Genomic DNA, 24,089 nt, shown 5'->3' with positions numbered 1-24,089 from the left:
TCAGTTGAGCATACACCGCTGTCTCGTCCCTACAAAAACACACAAAAAACTAAAAAAATATACCTGAGTCTATATACCCGACTACGCCACCTTGGGAATTTCACCCACAGCATTTAACTAAAAGGCTTTACACAGGTTCCCTGCCCAGTGGCAAGCAAAACGTGGAGACACAGGTATCAGTCAAATACAAAAGTTTTAATTGTAATAACATAAAAGCATACATGAAACAACCTCACTTATAAACTTTAATACAGACTTGCATAAGTCACTTCAAATGTCATGGAGCTGCGGCCAACTACAGGGAAGATACTCCAATAATAAGGGATCTCGAAATCTGCACAGCACACTCACATACCAATTAAAGAACCCCAGTGCACGCCACCGACCACAGCACACAATGAAGAAACACCACCATCTATAGACGAATGGTCGCCCTGGTCAATAAAGCCGCAGCTCCTAGATGAAAAAATAACTCAATACACACACACACACACACTTTAACTCAAAATAAACTACAACAAATTAAGCCCCAAAACAAATGTTTCACAATATTATCAACCAAAATAAATCAATTAAACAAAAACAATAAACTCAATTTAGGTTAAGACAAAGAAGAAGAAAAATTAAATCAACTTTAATTCAAATAACCCAAATTCACATTAATGGGAAAACTGAATTACGACATGCAAGAAAAATAAATCAATAAGCCTACTATAGTTTTACAAAACCAAAAAACACAAAAACAGATGCAAAATACCTGATTTGAACAAAGAATAGATGAATATAGATTAATTCAATTGAATTTGTTGACTCCAACAAATTTAACAAAAGTAAATAATCACACAGAATAAGCACGCTCAAAGCCTTTTGTTGGAACAAAACATGTGCACACAAGGACACCGTTCGTTGGCACGGGTCAAACCGCACCGCGACCCAGAACACACACAGACTCAATGCAAATCGACCGTAGGACGAGACAGCGGTGCTGCAACTGTAAGGATGTTATTCACCCTGCAATCTGCGCAAGAAACATACAATTAACATTCAATATTCTTTATAGAAAACAAGAAAAAACAACTCATAGCCATCAGCCGATTAAAGCAGCTGTGACAAAACGGCAACCGCAGAACCGACCATAAACACAGCCGCTTTCCTTTACCGAACCAGATTCACGTTCAATCGCAACAGCGGAACCCACAACACATCCGGGAAATGAAGCTCTGCCCAGGTGCGTTCCACAATGGCTTATATAGCCCGCACAACTGATGACATTAAAATGCCCAGCCCAATCACTTAACTCTGGAAATCATGCTTATGGTTAGTAAAGTAAGGTTCATTGCATTTATTGCTGAAGTAATTAACTGTACAGCTCAAACAAACAAAAGAACAGAGAAATTAAAAATCATTGTATCTGCAGCAGCTCGTCAGCTGGGTACAACTGAGGTATCAGTTGAGGAAATTCAGACTCTATTAGGGAAATCTGAGAATAATGCAAGCTATCAGGAAACCACAGACAGACCAAGGACGCAGGATAGTACAATGGAATGCTCGGAGTCTGACTGCGAATGGTCAAGAGTTTAAGAAGGTTGTGCATGAAATGAAAGACCTTCCTGATATAATATGCATTCAGGAGACATGGCTTAAATCGCCCTTAGATTTTGTTATTCCAGGGTATTTATCCATTAGAAAAGATAGATCAAGAGCAACAGGTGGAGGGTGTGCAAATTTTATAAAGAATGGGGTGGCTTATAGGGAAGTAAAGATAGAAACACAATATGAATGTGTGGACATCATTAGGAAAAGTTACAATAATAAACTATTACAATCCGTGTGATCTAATATCGTTAAGTGAATTAAATAAGATTTGGAGTAAAGAAGAAGGGATAGTGATATGGTGTGGGGACTTTAATGCACACAGTGTGGTATGGGGAAGTAAAAAATCAGATAAAAACGGCACAGTGGTGGAAGAATATATGGAGGACAATTTATTGGTATGCTTAAATGATGGTAGTGGGACTCCACTCCACCCCCGCAGCCACTGATGTCAACTTCCTGAATGAGCTAAATTACTTTTATGCTCGCTTTGAATTTTTATCATGGCCAATTGAAGTTTACAATTAAAAACAACAAAACTACTCAAAACTATTAAGGATTACACATCAGTTTTTAAATTATACACATTTTTGTCAGCTTTATACCTCGGTGTGTGTGTGTTTCGGCAGGAGACACGGGACGAGGGCTAACGTACTGGTGACCGCAGGGGAAAACATGCTGGTCTCCGTTGCCTGCAATTCATCGGGGCCACTCGTTACGTCTGGAAAAGCATGTTGAAAAAAGTTACTGCAACGTGTTTAAACACTGCAAAGAGTTTAATAGATGATACCAAGATGAGATATTTACCTTCAACCCACTCGGATTCCTGGATGGTTTCCAACAACGCAATAGCCGAGTCTTTCGTTACCGCTGCACCAGAAAAGGACGGTCTGTGTCCCAACAACGCGTCCAGGCGGTCATACCACTTGTTGATACGCCGGTCGGAACCGCTCCGGTTGTTATGATCCTTTAATTTCTTGTAATCTTGTCTTAATTTCTTTAACTTCTCTCTGCACTGTTTTCCAGTGTGACTGGAACCGAGTCAATATCTTCAGGTATACCTTTTCATTGCGGGTCGCCGTTTCCAGTTCCCGCTGGATGTCCTCCTCCGCATATATGCTCAATAAAGCCTGAACCTCGTCGTCGGTCCATCGGTCGAATTTTTTGTTGAACTCCATTGTTGCAAAGAAAATATTTACTGAACGCAGAACCCACCTCGCAAAAGACTTGTAAAAATGGCGGTGGAAAAAAAATGCTGCGAGACCTCAACCAATCAGCATGTTCAGCGCCCAAGTCCCACCCCCGAAAGTTCACGAACTTTTGAAAAGTACCACCTTGCAAGCAGGGCCGTTTGGAGGGGGAAATATTTCCCCGGAACTTCATTTAGACCCTGGTTCCTGCGGTCGAAACACACCGAGTTCCCCCCCAAAGTTCCTAGTTCCGGGGGAAAGTTCCTGCGGTGGAAACGCGGCTGTAGTCTATGTACGTAGCGGCCACCCCTGGCCACCCCCTAGCTCCGCCACTTGCTAGAAGGACAATTAAGTATGCAAAAAAGAAATACTGGAGAGATTATTGTGATTCTATAGGAAAGGAAACTGAATTAGGAGAGGTATGGAATATGTTAAAGAAGATGATTGGAATATATAAAACCAGAAATATGCCAGTAATCTCAGGAGAAGGAAGGACAGCTATTACAGAAAAGGACAAGGAACAGAATTAGTAGTTAAAACCTTTCAGAAAGCACATAGTAAAGAAAACCTCGATGAGAATTATAGAATGAAAAGACTGGAAGTTTTGAATCAACATCAAGATATATGTATTAAAAGACCTGATGGAAAAGGAGCATTAGATGCTGACTTTGAAATATGGGAACATAAAAGGGTATTACACAGGGTACAACGATCAGCACCTGGACAAGACGGAATTTGTTATATTATGCCCAAATATGCAAATGACAGAATACTTAAAGTAGTATTGGACTTATATAATAAGATATGGATAGAAGGAAGATTGCCAAGGTCATGGAAACTTGCAATAATTATCCCAATAGCTAAATCAGGGAAAGATGCATCGATAGCAGGGAATTACAGGCCAATTGCGCTGACATCAAATTTATGTAAACTGATGGAAAAAATAATTGTAAATAGGCTAGTTTATGTACTTGAGAGGAAGGGAGCGTTGGTACCTAATCAATATGGTTTTAGGAAAGGCCGATCAACATTAGATGCATTAGTAAAGCTGGAAACAGATGTAAACAAAGCTTTAGCAGTTAAAGAGGGATTAGTGGCAGTTTACTTTGATATGGAAAAGGAATATGACATGTTATGGAAAGAAGGATTACTTATTAAAATGAAGAGAATTGGAAAAGAAGGAAGATTGTTTAATTGGGTATTAAGTTTTTTATTTGACAGAACAATTCAAGTTCAAGTGGGTAGGGAAGTATCTCAAACTTTAAGTGTGGAAAATGGAACGCCTCAGGGTAGTGTGATTAGTCCTATATTATTTAATATCATGATTAATGATATTTTTGGAAAAGTGGCACCGGGAATTAACACTGGGTTATATGCAGATGATGGAATAATGTGGAAAAGAGGAAGGAATATATCTTTTAATATGGATAAAATCCAAGAAGCTTTAGAAGTAGTTGGAAAATGGTCATTAGAATGGGGTTTAAGATTCTCAATATCTAAAACATGTTATCAGATATTTACAAGGAGGAGAATAAAGTGCTAAAATTATATGGGTCTAGAGAAAGTGTCAACATTTAAATAGCTAGGATTGTGGTTTGATGACAAATTAATCTGGAGGGATAATATAGATCATATATTAAAGAAATGTGGTAAAGTTTTGAATCTAATGAGAGCAGTAGCAGGACAAGATTGGGGTGCTGACAAACAGTCATTAAAGGGTATTTACACCCCAAATCAGAAAAAGTTGGGACAGTATGGAAAACGCAAAAAAAAAAAAAAAGAAGTGATTTCTAAATTTACTTTGACTTTTATTTCATTGCAGACAATATGAACACAAAATATTTCATGTTTTGTCTGGTCAACTTCATGTCATTTGTAAATATGCATCCTTTCCTGTCATTCAGACCTGCAACACATTTCAAAAAAAGTTGGGACAGGAGCAATTTAGGGCTAATAATGAGGTAAAATGGTTAAATAATGATGTGATTTGAAACAGGTGATGTTCACAGGTGATTGTAATTATGATTTGGTACAAAAGCAGCATCCAAGAAAGGTCTAATCCTTTATCCACTATCTTACTGCATGGACAACTATCCAGTATCTTACTGCATGAACAACTATCCACTATCTTACTGCGTGGGTAACTATCCACTATCTTACTGCGTGGACAACTATCCACTATCTTACTGCATGAACAACTATCCACTATCTTACTCCACGAACAACTATCCACTATCTTACTGCGTGGGCAACTATCCACTATCTTACTGCATGAACAACTATCCACTATCTTACTGCGTGGGCAACTATCCACTATCTTACTGCGTGGACAACTATCCACTATCTTACTGCATGAACAACTATCCACTATCTTACTGCATGAACAACTATCCACTATCTTACTGCATGAACATCTATCCACTATCTTACTGCGTGGGCAACTATCCACTATCTTACTGCATGAACAACTATCCACTATCTTACTGCGTGGGCAACTATCCACTATCCTACTGCATGGGCAACTATCCACTATCTTACTGCGTGGACAACTATCCACTATCTTACTGCATGAACAACTATCCACTATCTTACTGCGTGGGCAACTATCCACTATCTTACTGCATGAACAACTATCCACTATCTTACTGCGTGGGCAACTATCCACTATCTTACTGCATGGGCAACTATCCACTATCTTACTGCGTGGACAACTATCCACTATCTTACTGCATGAACAACTATCCACTATCTTACTGCGTGGGCAACTATCCACTATCTTACTGCATGAACAACTATCCACTATCTTACTGCGTGGGCAACTATCCACTATCTTACTGCATGAACAACTATCCACTATCTTACTGCGTGGGTAACTATCCACTATCTTACTGCGTGGACAACTATCCACTATCTTACTGCATGAACAACTATCAACTATCTTACTGCATGAACAACTATCCACTATCTTACTGCGTGGGCAACTATCCACTATCTTACTGCATGAACAACTATCCACTATCTTACTGCATGGGCAACTATCCACTATCTTACTGCATGAACAACTATCCACTATCTTACTGCGTGGGCAACTATCCACTATCTTACTGCATGAACAACTATCCACTATCTTACTGCGTGGACAACTATCCACTATCTTACTGCATGAACAACTATCCACTATCTTACTGCATGAACAACTATCCACTATCTTACTGCATGAACAACTATCCACTATCTTACTGCGTGGGCAACTATCCAGTATCTTACTGCGTGGGCAACTATTCACTATCTTACTGCATGAACAACTATCCAGTATCTTACTGCATGAACAACTATCCACCATCTTACTGCATGAAAAACTATCAACTATCTTACTGCGTGGGCAACTATTCACTATCTTACTGCATGGGCAACTATCCAGTATCTTACTGCGTGGACAACTATCCACCATCTTACTGCATGAACAACTATCCACCATCTTACTGCATGAAAAACTATCAACTATCTTACTGCATGGACAACTATCCACTATCTTACTGCGTGGGCAACTATTCACTATCTTACTGCATGGGCAACTATCCAGTATCTTACTGCATGAACAACTATCCACCATCTTACTGCATGAACAACTATCCACTATCTTACTGCATGAACAACTATCCACTATCTTACTGCATGAACAACTATCCACTATCTTACTGCATGAACAACTATCCACTATCTTACTGCATGAACAACTATCCACTATCTTACTGCATGAACAACTATCCACTATCTTACTGCATGAACAACTATCCACTATCTTACTGCATGAACAACTATCCACTATCTTACTGCATGAACAACTATCCACTATCTTACTGCGTGGGCAACTATCAACTATCTTACTGCATGGACAACTATCCACTATCTTACTGCATGAACAACTATCCACTATCTTACTGCGTGGGCAACTATCAACTAACAACTATCCACTATCTTACTGCATGAACAACTATTCACTATCTTACTGCATGAACAACTATTCACTATCTTACTGCATGAACAACTATCCACTATCTTACTGCATGAACAACTATCCACTATCTTACTGCATGAACAACTATCCACTATCTTACTGCATGAACAACTATCCACTATCTTACTGCATTAACAACTATCCACTATCTTACTGCATGAACAACTATCCACTATCTTACTGCATGAACAACTATCCACTATCTTACTGCATGAACAACTATCCACTATCTTACTGCGTGGGCAACTATCAACTAACAACTATCCACTATCTTACTGCATGAACAACTATTCACTATCTTACTGCATGAACAACTATCCACCATCTTACTGCATGAACAACTATCCACCATCTTACTGCATGAAAAACTATCAACTATCTTACTGCGTGGGCAACTATCAACTAACAACTATCCACTATCTTACTGCATGAACAACTATTCACTATCTTACTGCATGAACAACTATCCACCATCTTACTGCATGAAAAACTATCAACTATCTTACTGCGTGGGCAACTATTCACTATCTTACTGCATGGGCAACTATCCAGTATCTTACTGCATGAACAACTATCCACCATCTTACTGCATGAACAACTATCCACTATCTTACTGCGTGGGCAACTATTCACTATCTTACTGCATGGGCAACTATCCAGTATCTTACTGCATGAACAACTATCCACCATCTTACTGCATGAACAACTATCCACTATCTTACTGCATGAACAACTATCCACTATCTTACTGCATGAACAACTATCCACTATCTTACTGCATGAACAACTATCCACTATCTTACTGCATGAACAACTATCCACTATCTTACTGCATGAACAACTATCCACTATCTTACTGCATGAACAACTATCCACTATCTTACTGCATGAACAACTATCCACTATCTTACTGCATGAACAACTATCCACTATCTTACTGCGTGGGCAACTATCAACTATCTTACTGCATGGACAACTATCCACTATCTTACTGCATGAACAACTATCCACTATCTTACTGCATGAACAACTATCCACTATCTTACTGCATGAACAACTATCCACTATCTTACTGCGTGGGCAACTATCAACTATCTTACTGCATGGACAACTATCCACTATCTTACTGCATGGACAACTATCCACTATCTTACTGCGTGGGCAACTATCAACTAACAACTATCCACTATCTTACTGCATGAACAACTATTCACTATCTTACTGCATGAACAACTATTCACTATCTTACTGCATGAACAACTATTCACTATCTTACTGCATGAACAACTATCCACTATCTTACTGCATGAACAACTATCCACTATCTTACTGCATGAACAACTATCCACTATCTTACTGCATGAACAACTATCCACTATCTTACTGCATGAACAACTATCCACTATCTTACTGCATGAACAACTATCCACTATCTTACTGCGTGGACAACTATCCACTATCTTACTGCGTGGACAACTATCCACTATCTTACTGCGTGGGCAACTATCAACTAACAACTATCCACTATCTTACTGCATGAACAACTATCCACTATCTTACTGCGTGGACAACTATCCACTATCTTACTGCGTGGACAACTATCCACTATCTTACTGCATGAACAACTATCAAATTTGGCTTTGATGCATTGTTAGTTTTTGTGCAGCATCAGATTAAAAAATGTTATCCCTCATTTACTCCTCGTGGCTGTTTTTGCCCCATTGACTTCCATATACTGTTGGTGTCAGAGGGAGAAGGCAAAACATCCTGCAGCTCGCTGTAGAAATAGAAAACGACCTTGACCATGCCCTGTCAAGGTCAAAAATCACCCAATATGGTCATATCAATGGCAGAAATGAATTCCACATACCAAAATTAGTCAAAATAGAGGTTTGGCCCACATCTGCAACAGCTGTGCCAGATTTATACCAAAAGTGGGCCACATGCCTTTGCTATATGTGTGTGCTAAAATGTAACAATTCATTAATTTACTTATTTGAAGGGACATTTCACTGAAAAACAATGCTGATTTATTTAGCACATATGATCTCACACATATAAACATGTATTTGCTATATCAGTACAGTATTCAGTGTCATCCAATGACATCAGGACATGCTCAAACTAATATTAATAACTGCAGTGTGCTAAATGATGATATATGTGCTAAATCAGCATTGAATTAGGAGTCTTTACAAAAAATATATATATATATATATATATATAAAATACACATATGATCCTTCAAACTTCAAAAAAAGAAAAATTCAATATAAATCAGTGAAATTGTAGGCTCATTGTGGGCTCAACCCTGTGTGCAAGATCTCTTGATAGTGGGTTCCAATTCTACTGAATTGCTTTTAATGCTGGAAATTATGTGTACATGCACTTTTGCTATTAAAATTGGGCAATATTTCACCAATATTTTTTTTTTCAGAAATTTCCCAGAAAGTTTGCATTTCTCAATCCATATATTAAAGAAATTGTAAATAATTGAATAATTTTGCCATGATTGCATAATATCAACTTAATATCAAATATAATTTCCTATTTTCATAATAATTTGATTATTTTTTTAAATGTATTTATTTAACAGTATTTTGTGTGATTTGTCAAAATACTTTTTACATTTCACAATGACACGTTTCAGATTGGTTCAGATACTGAAATAGTCTTCTGTCCAAAAGGAGTCCTGGCTTTCTTGCACATCCACAAACAACCACAGTAAGGGTCCCTATTCAGATGTTCGATATTGAACCAGATTCATACGTCCACAGACGTCCCAAAAGGGTCCTAGTCAGACGTTCAGAAATTATACAAATTTGGCACATCCACAGACGTCCATAGGGGATCCTAGTCAGACGTCCAGATATTGAACCAGTTTTGCACGTCCACAGACGTCCATAGGGGGTCCTAGTCAGACGTCCAGATATTGAACTAGTTTTGCACGTCCACAGACGTCCATAGGGGGTCCTAGTCAGACGTCCAGATATTGAACCAGTTTTGCACGTCCACAGACGTCCATAGGGGGTCCTAGTCAGACGTCCAGATATTGAACAAGTTTTGCACGTCCACAGACGTCCATAGGGGGTCCTAGTCAGACGTCCAGATATTGAACCAGTTTTGCACGTCCACAGACATCCATAGCGGGTTCTAGTCAGACATCCAGATATTGAACCAGTTTTGCACGTCCACAGACATCCAAAGGGTGTCCCTTGTCAGACGTTCAGATATTGAACCAGTTTTGCACGTCCACAGACATCCAAAGGGTGTCCCTTGTCAGACGTTCAGATACCGAACCAGTTTTGCACGTTGCACAGACGTGCAAAGGTGGGCCTGAACTGACGGACGTTATAGAGACATGACAGACTATTTTACGTCACATGTTTGCTTGGTAGTAATTTGCATATCAATATTTTAGTTAAATTGATCTTGATTCATACGAGCCTATGCAAAATATTATGTGATGCATAGACTTACGGGATCCAATTGCATTGCAAAGATGAAACCTTTGACAACGTCGGCTAGTCCACTGTTGAAGAGTAATTAGGTGAAGTGAAATTACAGTGTGAACGAAAGCTATCGTGAACTTTGTAATGTTTGGAGTGGATGTCATAACAGTTCCTTCATAAAAAAAAGTAGATATTTTTCCTTTGTGCTGTGTGTGGAATAACAACCCGGAAGAAAGAACGCAACGAGTGGACCATAAGGTCTATCATAGGTATACTGTTTATGCATGAAATCATTCAAATCATCGGGTAAAAATGCATGCTTATGTGAGACCCATGCTGTTTAGAATCATTTTTTTATAGGACTGCCGTCTGCCAATCAATTGCCATGTTCCATGCATAATTCAGACACAGGTCACACCGTATGCCGTTCCCATAGCATCAACGTTATGCCGCTGTGTCTCGTTCCCTTCTCAGGGAATCAGGGTTATGTACATAACCCTAGAAGTTTAGTTTAGTAATCTACAAGCATGATTGTAGTCAAAACTATTGAAGACAAAACTTTTGATTAACAACAATATTTTGTGTATTTGTAGGTCATATGGTCTTATATAGGTAATGCAAGGAAGAAACACCCTCCACCCAGCTTTTTCTCTCTGCACTTTGCCGGCCTCCATACAAATTCCTCTTCTCCTTCAGTACTCACTTCAGAAGAGTCAATCTCATTTTACTCTGAATTCGGTATCACTTTATATGACTACTCCAGGTTACAGAGGGCTCTTTACTGGCCCAGGCCTGACAGAGCAATCACAAATGTGTCCATGACGACTAGTCCAGACCACACTGAATTCATCATTCAGGACCTGAAAGAGAGCTATCAAATAGGGGAGGAACTTTTTGTTACTGTGCACGCAAAGGACTTTGGCAACAAATCCAAGGGTTACGGAGGTGACTTTTTTCAAGCCAAGCTGTTCTGGGACAAAACTAAGGTCAGTGATTTTTTTTACACATGATGTACTTAACATGATCTAATCTGCTGCTTGTGTCATAGAGAGTTATACTGAAAATGTGCCTCTGTCACAGGCCAGTGTTTTTGGGGAGGTGGTAGACCTGCTCAATGGCTCCTACTCTGTACGCTTCCTCCTGCCGTGGGTCGGAGAGGCACTGGTGGCTGTGCGTCTAATTCACTCCAGTGAAGTTGTGCAGCTCCTGAAGCATCTCACAGATACTGACGCTGACAGAGTGTTTTTCTATGGACATTATGAGGGATCAGGACCAAATAATACCTGGCTGGCTGAAACAATGGTGTGTAATATAAAGTGGGACAAGAATGGACTAGAGCGTATGAGAACAGGAGACTGCTGCTGTGAATACATCGATCCACCTACTGGAGAAACTTGGCTCTGTCAGACACCCAAATCACTGCCATGCAAGGCCCTTGTGTACACCTCTTTGGGTGGTTATAAAAACCCCCTGACTGATGAGGAGAAATTGCTCATGTGAGATTAACAAACTTTTGATTGACTGTGTATTTGATCTATTTGATGCATTGATGGAAGGGAATTATGACAGCCATGTTCTCTTTGGCAGGGAGCAATCTAACAAAGGTATTAATGGAGATAAAAGGATCATAAACATTTTTCAATCTGATGGAAATGGAACTATTGGTATGTTGGTCAATAGCTTAACCCAGCAGAATAATGGGAAATGTGTTGCACATAATCAATTTTCAAGTCAAATAAAATCTCCTTTTTAAAAACGTATACATTTGACAGAACCTACATTTATTCGTCCTGCAGATGTTACAGAGAAATGTCGTCCTGGTTTACACACTCCAGTTCCGGCTGGCTTTTACCTGAATGATGTGTGGACTTCATTTGTCTGTAGCGCCCGCCATTTTACAACCCAAGCGACAACAGACTGCCTGAAAGACAAACACATCTACATGATGGGAGACTCTACTTCAAAACAGTGGTTTGAATTCCTTGTGGAAACATTACCAAGTGAGTTGCTTATTTGTTAATTAGAATTATATGGTATACAGTTTATAAATGCAGTAATTGTGGGTCTGCTTTTCAGCCCTGGAGCAGAAGTTTTTCAACAAACCATATTTCTTTGGGCCACTCATAGCAGTGGATGTGGCGAACAAAATTGACTTATGCTGGAGGCCTCACGGCGTTCCTTTACGCACTAAGAAAGCAGTATTTTCTAATCTGCACTACATGAGTAATGAGATCAATAACCTGGCTGGAGGATCCGACACTGTCCTTGTGTTCAATCTGGGGGCCCATTTCTCCACATACCCTCTGGATTTCTTCACCCATAGAGTGTTGAGGGTCCGCAAAGCTGTTCTAGCCTTGTTACAGCGCGCACCTGCTACTACTGTTATAATCAAGACTGTCAACACTGGCTATAAGGTAATGTTATAGGCTTTTGTCACTTCAAAAGCGGAAGCTTCAAATAGTAGCATAAAATATGTTCCTCTGTAGCCTGTATCAACGGCAGTTCCCGTAGCACAGGATTGTTGTTATGTATTGATGTACAGTTAATAACAGATATTTCATCTAAACACATCAACCTCAGTTTGCCATAATGCCATAAACACATCAGTTTACTATCATTAATTGGGGATGATGTTAAATGAAAAATGGTGTCATGTTATTGCGGCACATATTTCATGATTTAAAGGGGAGTGTAGCAACTCATAATGTAATAACTGCATATCATGTAAAAACTGCACATAATGTAATAAGTATTACATTATTATTGTAATAAAATGTTCGTAATGTAATAATTATTATGTTATGAGAAATGTATTACATTATAAATTTACCAAAATTATAATAGCCTGTCATAATTGGATTAGCTTATAACAAAAGAATATTAATATTCCCTCATAGTAGATAAAAAAAAAAAATCTAAATCCAGTCTTTAAACTATAACAAAATGCAACATTTAAATATTCATGCAAAGTCCCCGGGCGCCGCAGCAATAGGGCTGCTCTCTGCTCTGGGTGTGTGTGTGTTCACTACTGTGTGTGTGCACTTGGATGGGTTAAATGCAGAGCACAAATTCCAAGTATGGGTCACTTCACTATTGGCATTCCTTTACATACATTTTACAAATCTAAATCCAGTCTTAACCTGCCTACAAAATCCACCAGAGTACTGATACTACTACTACCGTCACACACGATTGCAATGAACGATGAGAGAGAGGATCTAAGTGCAGCAGTAAAGTTTTTATTCAACAAAAGAACTAGAAAAAAAAACACTCTTGACTATAAAACAGAACAACCAGTAAACGGGACAATAACAGAAAACATCTCGGTTACGTATGGTAACCCTCGTTCCCTGAAGGAGGGAACGGAGACGTACGTCGGACGTCACCGACGAATTGGGATCACTTCAGGGAGATAGAGATAGAGAACAGGCCAATGGGCCATTGGCGTGCGAGATTTGCATCTTGCGTTCCGCACCGCGCTGCGGGTATAAACAGGAAGTGAGAGCAGCGCACTATTGTTTTTCACTGAGGAGCCGAACTAGTGACTCGGCCATGCAGTGATGGTACAGCAACTGTGGCGATGGGACGTACGTCTCCGTTCCCTCCTTCAGGGAACGAGGGATACCATACGTAACCAAGACGTTCCCTTTCATTTGGTCACGTTCGACGTATGTCAGACGTCACCGAAGAATTGGGATCCCTTTGGGGGGATCCCCTTCCAGCTCCCAGCGAAGAGCCCCTCAGACCCCGTCTGTTCCGGGCGGGAAAACTCACGCAAGGAGAGTCACTGCTGCTGTTCAGCAAGACCTACTCAGCAGGCTATTGCGCTGGGAAAGCGTGCCCGGAGGGGCCGCTGCGGAAGCCACATCATGCCCAGAGGGAGTTACCATGTGGAGAATACCCGTATGGACTGGCCTTGGGCAGTACAACATACGGAAGTCCCAGGGGTGACCCCGGCCCTTATAGGCGGGGGAACAACACCGTACTGAGACGACAGAGGGAAAGACACAGGCTCGCCGTACCGTGGAAGAATACACATCTGGGACCGCCGTGGGGGTCACAACATACGGAACCCAGCCTAACACAAGTTCCACCAATGCATACGAGTGTTAAACCTGGCGTGCCGGAGGACTCGACAGGGTTCGCCATTCTGGGGAACTCTCCTGGAGCAAATAAGCGCACATATCCGTTACAAGGGGAAGAGAATGGCGCAGCAAGCCGACACTTAGAACAGGCACTTCGGTGTTACTGACTATGGGAAGTGAGCACACAGGAAGATACCGGCTCTACACGGAGGCTATAAAATCTAGCGAACGTGTTAGGTTTCTCCCAGCCCGCAGCTCTACAAATATCTGTCAGCGAGGCGCCACGAGCCAGCGCCCAGGAAGAAGCTACACCCCTAGTGGAGTGGGCTCTTAACCCGAGCGGGCAGGGCACGTCTTGGGCTTCATACGCTAAGACGATGGCATCCACTATCCAGTGGACCATCCTCTGCTTGGAGACAGCCTTTCCCTTCTGCTGGCCTCCGTAACTCCGTACGGAAAGCTTTGCGTTCTGTCCAATGCAAGTCCACAGGGTGCGGACCAGACAGAAGGCAGCGCTTGCAGGCTCACCACCTGGTCCTGGAAGGGAGTGGTTGGAACCTTGGGCACATATCCAGGCCAGGGTCTCAGGATTACATGAGCGTTACCAGGCCCGAATTCCAGGCACGATTCGTCGACCGAAAATGCCTGCAGGTCCCCTACCCTCTTGATGGAGGCCAATGCAGTCAAGAGTACTGCCTTCAGAGACAGAATTTTTAACTCAGCTGAAAGCAAAGGCTCAAAGAGCGCTCTCTGCAGTGCGATTAGCACCAGAGTTAAGTCCCAAGAGGGTATAGAGGGAGGGCAAGGCGGATTTAGTCTCCTCACCCCCCTCAGGAACCTGACGATCAGAACGTGCTTGTAGGAAGGAAAGCACAGAACTGATCGAACATCTTCAGGGGTCTTCTCGGCGAGAAGAGCACCGATCGACTAACAGGTTCCACTTCAACGCATAGAGGCGCCTCGTAGAGGGGGCTCTAGCGGAAGTGATGGTGTCTACCATCCAAGGTTATTATAGTTTTGCATTATTAAATTAGTTTTTATTTTATTATCGTTTTCAATTATGCAACAAATTTCAGTTTAGTTTTGGTTAGTTTTATAAATTGTTTTGCTAGTTTTAGTTTAATTTTTATTTTGTAAACACATTTTTATGTATTTCGTTTCAGTTTTAGTTTTTGTAATTATAGTTTAGCAGAGTTACCAGAACGAAGTGTAGAGACCAAATCAAGATTTTTAATTTCAGCAAAGTTTAATGTTTGCACAGATTAGAGTTAACTCTTATGCAGACATTTTAATAATAAAAATAAAATAATAGAATACAGATTGTTTTATTTAATGCCATGTCAGCATCTAAGGCTATATTCATGGCAAAAATTAAAATACAAAAATACAAATATCATATAAATACAATAAAAACAAGCAAACAAACATGACAAGTCATATACAAGATTTGTATAATCAACTTATGATTAAAAAAAAATCCAAAACCTTTTCATGCATAATCTTACTAAATAAGTCCTTAAGTGAAATAACTTGATAAAAGAGCATTCTTGTTTTAACCCAGGACAGTCCAACAAAACACGTTTAACGGAGAGAGGAGAATCTTACAAAACATGCATAGATTTGGGTCTTCACCTTTTAAGAGTCAAACTATGACCTATACGACAAACAATGGTCTGACATTGAACAAAGAACCAAATAAATGCAACGTAAAAATATAAAAATATATAAAAATATAAAAATGATAAATTCCAGACAAACTCATTAATATTAAAGATGAAATATTGTAAAACAATTAAAAGATTATTTATTTAAAGATTATTTCTTCAGTAGTACAATGTAGGCTAGCAGTGTGACCACTACAGCTAAAGTCATCTGACTACAACCAACACAAACTGTTGTGAAGACAGTGTGATTCAATAATGAAGTGTATATGCTGCCTGTGTGTGTGTGTGTGTGTGTGTGTGTGTGTGTGTGTGTGTGTGTGTGTGTGTGTGTGTGTGTGTGTGTGTGTGTGTGTGTGTGTGTGTGTGTGTGTGTGTGGTGTGTGTGTGTGTGTGTGTGTGTGTGTGTGTGTGTGTGTGTGTGTGTGGTGTGTGTGTGTGTGTGTGTGTGTGTCCTGGTATTCCCTACTTTGTGGGGAAATGTCTCCACACGGATAATAATATTATTAGTAGTAAATGATTTGTAAAAACAACGATAACACCTTTGAGCATGTTATCATGCCCCTCATCTTCACCTGGGCCACGCCGTGGAGGTGGTTGCAGGATGCCACCCAGTCCGCTCCAGTCCGGCAGCCTGCCTAACGCCAGGCGCTGTAGCATTCTTGACGCGGACAACTCAGAGAAGGGTTCCAGTTCTTTCCAGGGGATGGTAGCAGCATCTCTCCTTCCCCTGGTGGAGGGCCGGGGGGAAATCCTTGTGCTGCTTGCCCCCGGGCTAGCGGTGCCTGGAAAGAACTCATGTCCCCATCTCTGAGCCCCCAGAGACCGGTGACGGCAGTGTACACCGCCCCAGGCGGTGCTCTCATCCCGCCACTCTCATCCCTCTCTGTCGCCAACCTCCTCTCAGGGCATTCCCCAGTGGAACACACTTCCTTCCCTGGTCTCCTCTGTCAGGTCGCAGCCGCGGGGCGCTATTCCTCCTGCGTCTGGGCCAGTCACACTGCCTCACTGCCCCACCCGGGGTACGTCTGTGGTCCAAATGACCCCACTGGTGCAGTTCTTGGGAGCCTGGCTAGAGCTTCCCAGACTGTCCCGCTGGGTCGCGAAGACCATCAGGCTCGGCTATTCGATTCAGTTCACGCAGGCCGGGGAGTCCGTTACACCATGGTGGGGCCCAATGTCCCTGTCATGCATGCAGAGATTGCCGCCCTACTGGCGAAGGGTGCGATCGAGCCTGTCCCTCCAGCCGAAATGAAGTCCGGCTTCTACAGCCCCTACTTCATTGTACCCAAGAAAACCGGTGGGTTATGACCAATCCTGGATCTGCGCGTCCTGAACCGATCCCTTTACAGGCTTCCGTTCAAGATGTTGACAGCGAAACGCCTTTTCGAATGCGTTCGTCCAGCCGATTGGTTTGCAGCAATCAACCTGAAGGACGCCTACTTCCATGTCTCCACCCTACCTCGACAGATCGATCTTACAGTTTGCTTTCGAGGGGCGGGCATGTCAGTACGCTGTCCTCCCATTCGGGCCAGCTCTGTCCCCTTGCGTCTTCATGAAGATTGTCGAGGCAGCCCTTGCCCCACTCCGGCAGCACGATGGGCCAGTGATGGGCCACTGACTCTGGCCTGCCTGCAGACCCTCACCCTGTGGTTGAACCTCAGCTTTCTACAGGCAGGTGTTCCCTTAGAACAAGTTTCCAGGCATGTTGTTGTATCAACAGATGCCTCCACCACGGGCTGGGGTGACATTTGCAATGGACATGCTGCCACTGGCTCCTGGACAGGACCCCGGCGCCTCCTGCATGTCAGTTGCCCTGAGTTGCTGGCAGTACGGTTCGCCCTGCACTGCTTCAACATGCTGGTCAACATGTACTAGTCTGGTCAGACTACACAGCCACTGTAGCGTACATCAACCACCAGGGTGGTCTGCGGTCCCGCCGTATGTGTCAACTCACACGCCATCTCGTCTTATGGAGTCAGAAGCATCTGAGGTCCCTTCGTGCGGTCCACATCCCGGGAGAACTAAACCGTGTAGCAGACGAGCTCTCACAGTTTCAGCCACTTCCTTGGAGAATGGAGACTCCATCCAAAGATGGTCCAGCTGATTTGGGAACAGTTCGGCGACGCACAGGTAGATCTGTTTGCCTCCCATGACTCTTCAAACTGCCGCCTGTTTTACTCCCTGATCGAGGGATGCACTGGCGGATGCACGGATGCACTGGCGCACAGCTGGCCGCGGGGTCTACGCAAGTATGCGTTCCCCGCAGTGAGCCTTCTTGCACGGGTACTGTGCACGATCAGGGAGGACAAGGAGCAGGTCCTTTTGGTCGCCCCGTACTAGCACGGCCGGACCTGGTTCTCAGAACTCGTGCTCCTTGCAACAGCCCCTCCCTGGCCGATTTCTCTGAGGAAGGACCTTCTCTCTCAGAGACGGAGCACTCTTTGGCACCCGCATCCCGATCTTTGGAACCTCCACGTGTGGCTCCTGGATGGGACGTGGCAGGTTTGAGTACCCTACCACCTCAGGTGGTGGCTACCATCACCTCTGCTAGGGCATAGTCTACTCGACACGCCTATGCGTTGAAGTGGAACCTCTTCATCACCTGGTGTCCTTCTCGCCAAGAAGACCCCTGGAAATGCCCGATCGGGTCTGTGCTCTCATTTCTCCAAGTAGGGTTGGATTGAAGGCTGTCTCCTTCCACCCTGAAGGTTTACGTGGCCGCTATATCACTCTACCATGACCTCGTGGAGAACAAACAGGTAAGTCAGCACGACCTGGTCAACAGGTTCCTGAGGCGAGCCAGGAGACTAAATCCTCCTTGCTGTCCTCTTGGGACCTCGCAGTAGTCTTAGATGTGCTGCAGAGGGCTACCGTCGAGCCATTGCGGTCGGTTGATTTTAGGTGCCTGTCAACGAAGACAGTGCTCCTGATCGCTTTGGCCTCCATCAAGATGGTAGGGGACCTGCAGGCATTTTCGGTTGACAAAGTGTGCCTTGAGTTCGGGCCGGCTAATTCTCCCGTGATCCTGAGACCCCAGCCTGGATATGTGCCCAAGGTTCCCACCAGTCCGTTTAGAGACCAGGTGGTAAACCTGCAAGAGCTGCCTTTGGAGGAGGCAGACCCAGCCTTGGCACTGCTCTGTCCAGTACTCTTTGTCTTTTATGGTGGGAAGCTGAAGGGAAAGGCTCTCTCAAAGCAAAGGTTGTCTCACTGGATAGTGGACACCATTGTTTTGGCTTACCAGACGCTAGGGCGTCCATGCCCCCTCGAGGTCAGGGCTCACTCCACCCGCAGTGTAGCCTCCTCTTGGGCTTTAGCGCATGGCACTTCGCTGACAGACATCTGCAGAGCTGCAGGCTGGGCGATACCCAACACATTCGCAAGATTCTGCAATCTCTGAGTGGAGCTTTCCAGAAGCCCTGAGCTCCTCCAGCACTGTCGACTCTGACACCAGTAAGTCTGCCCTCTCGAGCCCAGACCCTCGTGTCAGGCTAGGTGCCTCCGTGTGCATGGTTCCCCTCTGGGCGACCCCCACATGTGTATTTCCACCGTAAGCCTCCTTGAGCAGGTGTCTTTCCCTTGGCAAGCCCTTGCCATCCTGGGGTTAAAAATTCCACCTTTGGCTGGTACCCCAGAGTTCTCCATATGCAGCCCTTAGCGCAGGGGTGGGTAATTCCAGTCCTCGAGGGCCACTGCCCTGCAGAGTTTAGCTCCAACCATGATAAAACTCACCTGCCTGTAGCCTTTTAGTAATCCTGAAGACATTGATTAGCTGGTTCAGGTGTGTTTGATTAGGGTTGGAGCTAAACTCTGCAGGGCAGTGGCCCTTGAGGACTGGAATTGCCCACCCCTGCCTTAGCGGGTCATATGTGTACTCTCTAAGTGCTCCCTACGGGTAGGCATCTTTGCATATCTCCACCTGGAATATGCTCCCTGTGTACCTTGGTATTCCTGTGATAAGTGGGAGTCCTTTGTCCGTACTAGTCTTCTGACAGGGCAATCGCACTTACGCAGGGCACTGGAAGACAGCCGAGTGGCAAGATTACATTGGGACCCCCATTCGTTAGTCACTAACGTTACTTGGAGTGAACGAAAGGGAACATCTCGGTTACGTATGTAACCCTCGTTCCCTGAGGAGGGAACGGAGACGTAACGTCCCTCTGCCACGTCCGCTGTACCGCTGGAACGACCAGGAGTTCAGTCTTGGCTCCTCAGCAGGTAAACATAATGCGATTTTGCCAGCGTACTCCCTTATATACCCACGTGGTGGGGCGGAGTTACGCATGCAATTTCCGCATCCCCATGGCATTGGCATTGCCATTGGGCGTTTTCTAAGAATTCAAAGATGATTGGCTTTTAGGAAAAACCCCCATTCGTCAGTCACTGACGTTACGTCTCTTACGTTACATATGTAACCGAAACGTTCTTGGGTGCAGGCTTGGAACTTGGCCATTGTGTTTTAGGGCCTTTCAGAGGCTCTTTTCGAGCCTATTGAAGAAGTTCCTGATACATTTCTTTCACTAAAAATGTTTTGCTATTATGTCTCTTAAGAGAATGGGAGACATTCTAGCTCTTTCGGTGGTACCATCGGGCTTGGAATTTTCTCCGGGTATGGTTGAGGCCTTCCTTCATCAAAGGCTGGGATAGATTCCTAAGGTTCCTACTAATGTTGTAAGACCAGTTATTCTGCAGGCCTTTTGTCATCTTCCCTTTTGGACGTCAGACCAGGAAAAGCTTAATCTGCTCTGCCCTGTGAGAGCTTTAGATGCTTATGTCCACAGAGCTGCCCTGTGGAGGAAAACTGCACAGCTGTTCGTATGTTTCGGGTCACCTAGAAGGGGGTGCCCAGCATCTAAGCAGAGAATGAGCAAGTGGGTGATCGTAGCCGGTCAGCCTTCACCTTTGGCTGTAAGGTCACACTCTACTAGGAGTATGGCTGCTTCTAAGGCTTTATTGTCAGGAGTTTCCCTTCAAGAAGTGTGTGATGCGGCAGGGTTGTCCTCACTGCATAGCTTTTTGTGAGGTTCTATGAACTTGACCTCAGCTCTACACCGAGGGCATCAGTGCTCGATTCGTAGTGTGTAATTTTACACAGGCGGGCATCTGGCTCCTATGGAGATGTGGGTATAGCGTTCCCACAGCAGTGACGCAGCGCAAGTTCCCTTAGTTTCATACCTAACCGAGATGTTTTATGTTGTTATGTTTTTGTATGTTTTAAAAGTTATCACAATATGACAATATTGATTTCTCATAATGTAACATTATTACATTATGAGCTCAAGATTTTATTATGTACATTATGAACATTTTATTACAATAATAATGTAATGCATTTTACATTATGTGCAGTTTTTACATTTATGTGCAGTTATTACATCATGAGTTGCTACAGGGAGCGCAGAAGCCTACTTTATGTGCATGTGCAATACTTCAGAGTATGATTACGTTTTAAAATATTTTAATAAATTCAAAATAGAAAACAAACAACACGTCAAATTAAAGACCATCCGAATTAGATAATGTCATACATCCCATAAAAAATGTATTGCTTTCATGCACTCTACTTTGCAATAAAATCATTAAGTTGATCAAATTTAAATTGTTCAAATAAAGGAATATTTCCAGCCTAGAGTGAATTATTCAAAACTGGTTTGATTATCCATTTGAATGCAATGATGGGATAGCATTTATACACGAATACACCCTTTCGTATATTGTAGTGTATTCCGATAATTCTTCTTAGCAGTAACTTGAACAGTGTGCAAATCTTCATTTATCTCTTGACTGACTGTGGCAACATAGTCAATGCTGAAAATTGCCTCACTCACATGATGTTGGACATTAAAATGGAAGAATGCACACATGGTGGGCTATCGTGTAATGCTAAATAAACCATTTGAAATATTTATGTTTATTGTCAAATTCAAATTAGTATAATTTTTTTGAAAAAATTGGCAACCGTCCATTGACAATAATGCAGGTGCAAAATAAATTACGCTACTAAACGGAACTGGATGTGACAACATATCTCCATAAATAAAAGTGATAAAAGTGTATAAAAGTGTATAGAGTACCAAGTGATACAATGAAGCCACTCTGTGATGCAAGTTTATGAATGATATTGTGTTTTTCTGTCTCTATAATAGGATATTTTTGGCAGTGACTGGTATTCTCTACAGTTGAACAGAATTCTGCGCTGGGCTTTTCAGGATGTTGGGGTTCATATTCTAGATGTGTGGCAAATGACTTCATGTCACTACAGTGAAGAGAACATTCATCCTGTCCCTATTGTCATTAAAAATGAGATTGACATTTTACTCTCTTTTATTTGTCCGTACTGAATTTAAATTAAATTATCATGACAAATTTGTGTTCAATGACTGTTATTACTAGAAAAATAATTCCGGTTATGTCTAGGTTATGAGCTGTAATTAAATTGTCAAATTATAAACCACTCATTGAATCTCCACTACAACCATTTAAAAAAGAAAAAAAAAAGAGAATGGTTTAGTACATGTCAGAGATTTTTGTTATACAGTATCATCCTCAAATTCAAATTTTTTTTTAGACTTGCTTGAAAAACCTGTTGTCTGTTTTTAATGATATGTTTATTTGTAATTAATACACTAAATACTATGCACTGATTATTTTTACATTTGGCTATTCAGTTTCTGCATTATGTCTTGAAATATTCTGTTAAATAGATGTAAATGTAAAGCACTGTTAATTGTTTTTTCATATTGTATTTGTTCAGTTTTTTTATTTGCATCATTGTTCTTATTTTTAATAACAGATAAACTATATTGTGATTAAGTCAAGTCAAGTCAACTTTATTTATATAGCGCTTTTAACAATGTAGATTGTTTCAAAGCAGCTTTACAGTGTTAAACAGGAAAATAATGCAGCATAATTTTATTCAGCTGTATAGCCATTCTGGAAAAAATGCTGATGTCATCGGTTCATTTCAATTATCATACAGTGACAGGGTTTTAAATCTTCTAAATCAAGTAAAATTACTCAAAATAAAGTAATTTAAGCATGCCAAATTCAACTTTTATCATATAAAATGTCATTTCTAACCAGCAAAATTGTGGCCAGTGAAAATGCGGAGTGGCTAGTAACTTTGGAAAACCACTAGCCACAGTGGCTGGTGAGCAAAAAAGTTCATGTCAAGCCCTGTTTGTATGTACAGTGAAAAAAATCTTCTTCCTGAAGCACTTTTTAATTGATTTCCTCAGCATATTAGGTCATATTGTTTATTGTTATGGCCAATATTTGAACAGTGAAAATAATAAAAGAGTTTTTGAACTTTAATGTCACTAATGCTGATTATTCATTGATTCATTTGAATTTAAATATTTAAAATACTTTCACAGCAAAAAATATGTATGCGATTAATTTAGATTAATTAATCACAGAGTATGTAATTAATTAGATTAAAATGTAATCGATTGATGGCCCTAATAATAATACTTCTCTGTATAGAAATTTGACACAGACATATGAGAATCTATCAATATTTCTCCTCATCTGCACACTTTTGAACTAAAAGCCCTGAGGGATGTTGTTTTGTTGTGAGTCTTCATGACGAGAATAGAGGAGTTTTTATGAATGAGATCACCTTTTGCTGGTATTACAATCTTTAGAAGGTACCGACGCGGTTTTCATATTCATAACTCCTGACACATATTAACAAATTACGGTCACTATATGACTTTGAGAATAAAACAGAGGTCAAAAATGGAAGCTTGAGTCTTAGATCTTTTAAATGATGTATAGTTTGTCAAGGTAATTACTTACATCTAATGTTGAGCTAATTTAAACAAAGAAAGCTTCAGTGTGTCCTTGCGCAAGTTTTTGCGTTTAATATTCACAGATGCTTACAGAGTAAACTTAGCCTACTTACACACAGCGGTGGAATCCGTTTCTTTCAGAAATTAACAGCTTTTCATGGAGAATTATTCCAGGATTATTAAACGCGTCTCAAAACGATGTAGTTGAAGTAGGAATACAGTACTTGATGTGTTAGTTTGAGATGATGTGTGTGTCATTTCCTGATAATTTACTCACCCCCATCTCATCCAAAA

The 24,089-nt window shown here is 41.8% G+C and overlaps 1 protein-coding gene across 1 annotated transcript in view; it reads left to right on the top strand.

Moving 5' to 3' along the window:
• LOC307130052 (NXPE family member 3-like) overlaps positions 1 to 23,320 on the top strand; it is a 54,696-nt gene extending 31,376 nt beyond the window's left edge. The window contains exons 3-8 of the mRNA XM_079822912.1: positions 10,847 to 11,239; positions 11,334 to 11,749; positions 11,841 to 11,917; positions 12,050 to 12,253; positions 12,330 to 12,667; positions 22,149 to 23,320. Coding sequence (XP_079679038.1) covers positions 10,847 to 11,239; positions 11,334 to 11,749; positions 11,841 to 11,917; positions 12,050 to 12,253; positions 12,330 to 12,667; positions 22,149 to 22,343 — 1,623 coding nt within the window. The 3' untranslated portion in view covers positions 22,344 to 23,320. The remainder of the gene's footprint in view (positions 1 to 10,846; positions 11,240 to 11,333; positions 11,750 to 11,840; positions 11,918 to 12,049; positions 12,254 to 12,329; positions 12,668 to 22,148) is intronic.
• Positions 23,321 to 24,089: the final 769 nt, after the last annotated feature.

Source organism: Gobio gobio, assembly GCF_949357685.1.
Source record: "Gobio gobio genome assembly, chromosome: 8".
In the NCBI taxonomy this organism is placed as follows: domain Eukaryota; kingdom Metazoa; phylum Chordata; class Actinopteri; order Cypriniformes; family Gobionidae; genus Gobio; species Gobio gobio.
Note: the sequence above shows the minus strand (reverse complement) of the source record. Positions and strands in the feature narration are given on the sequence as shown.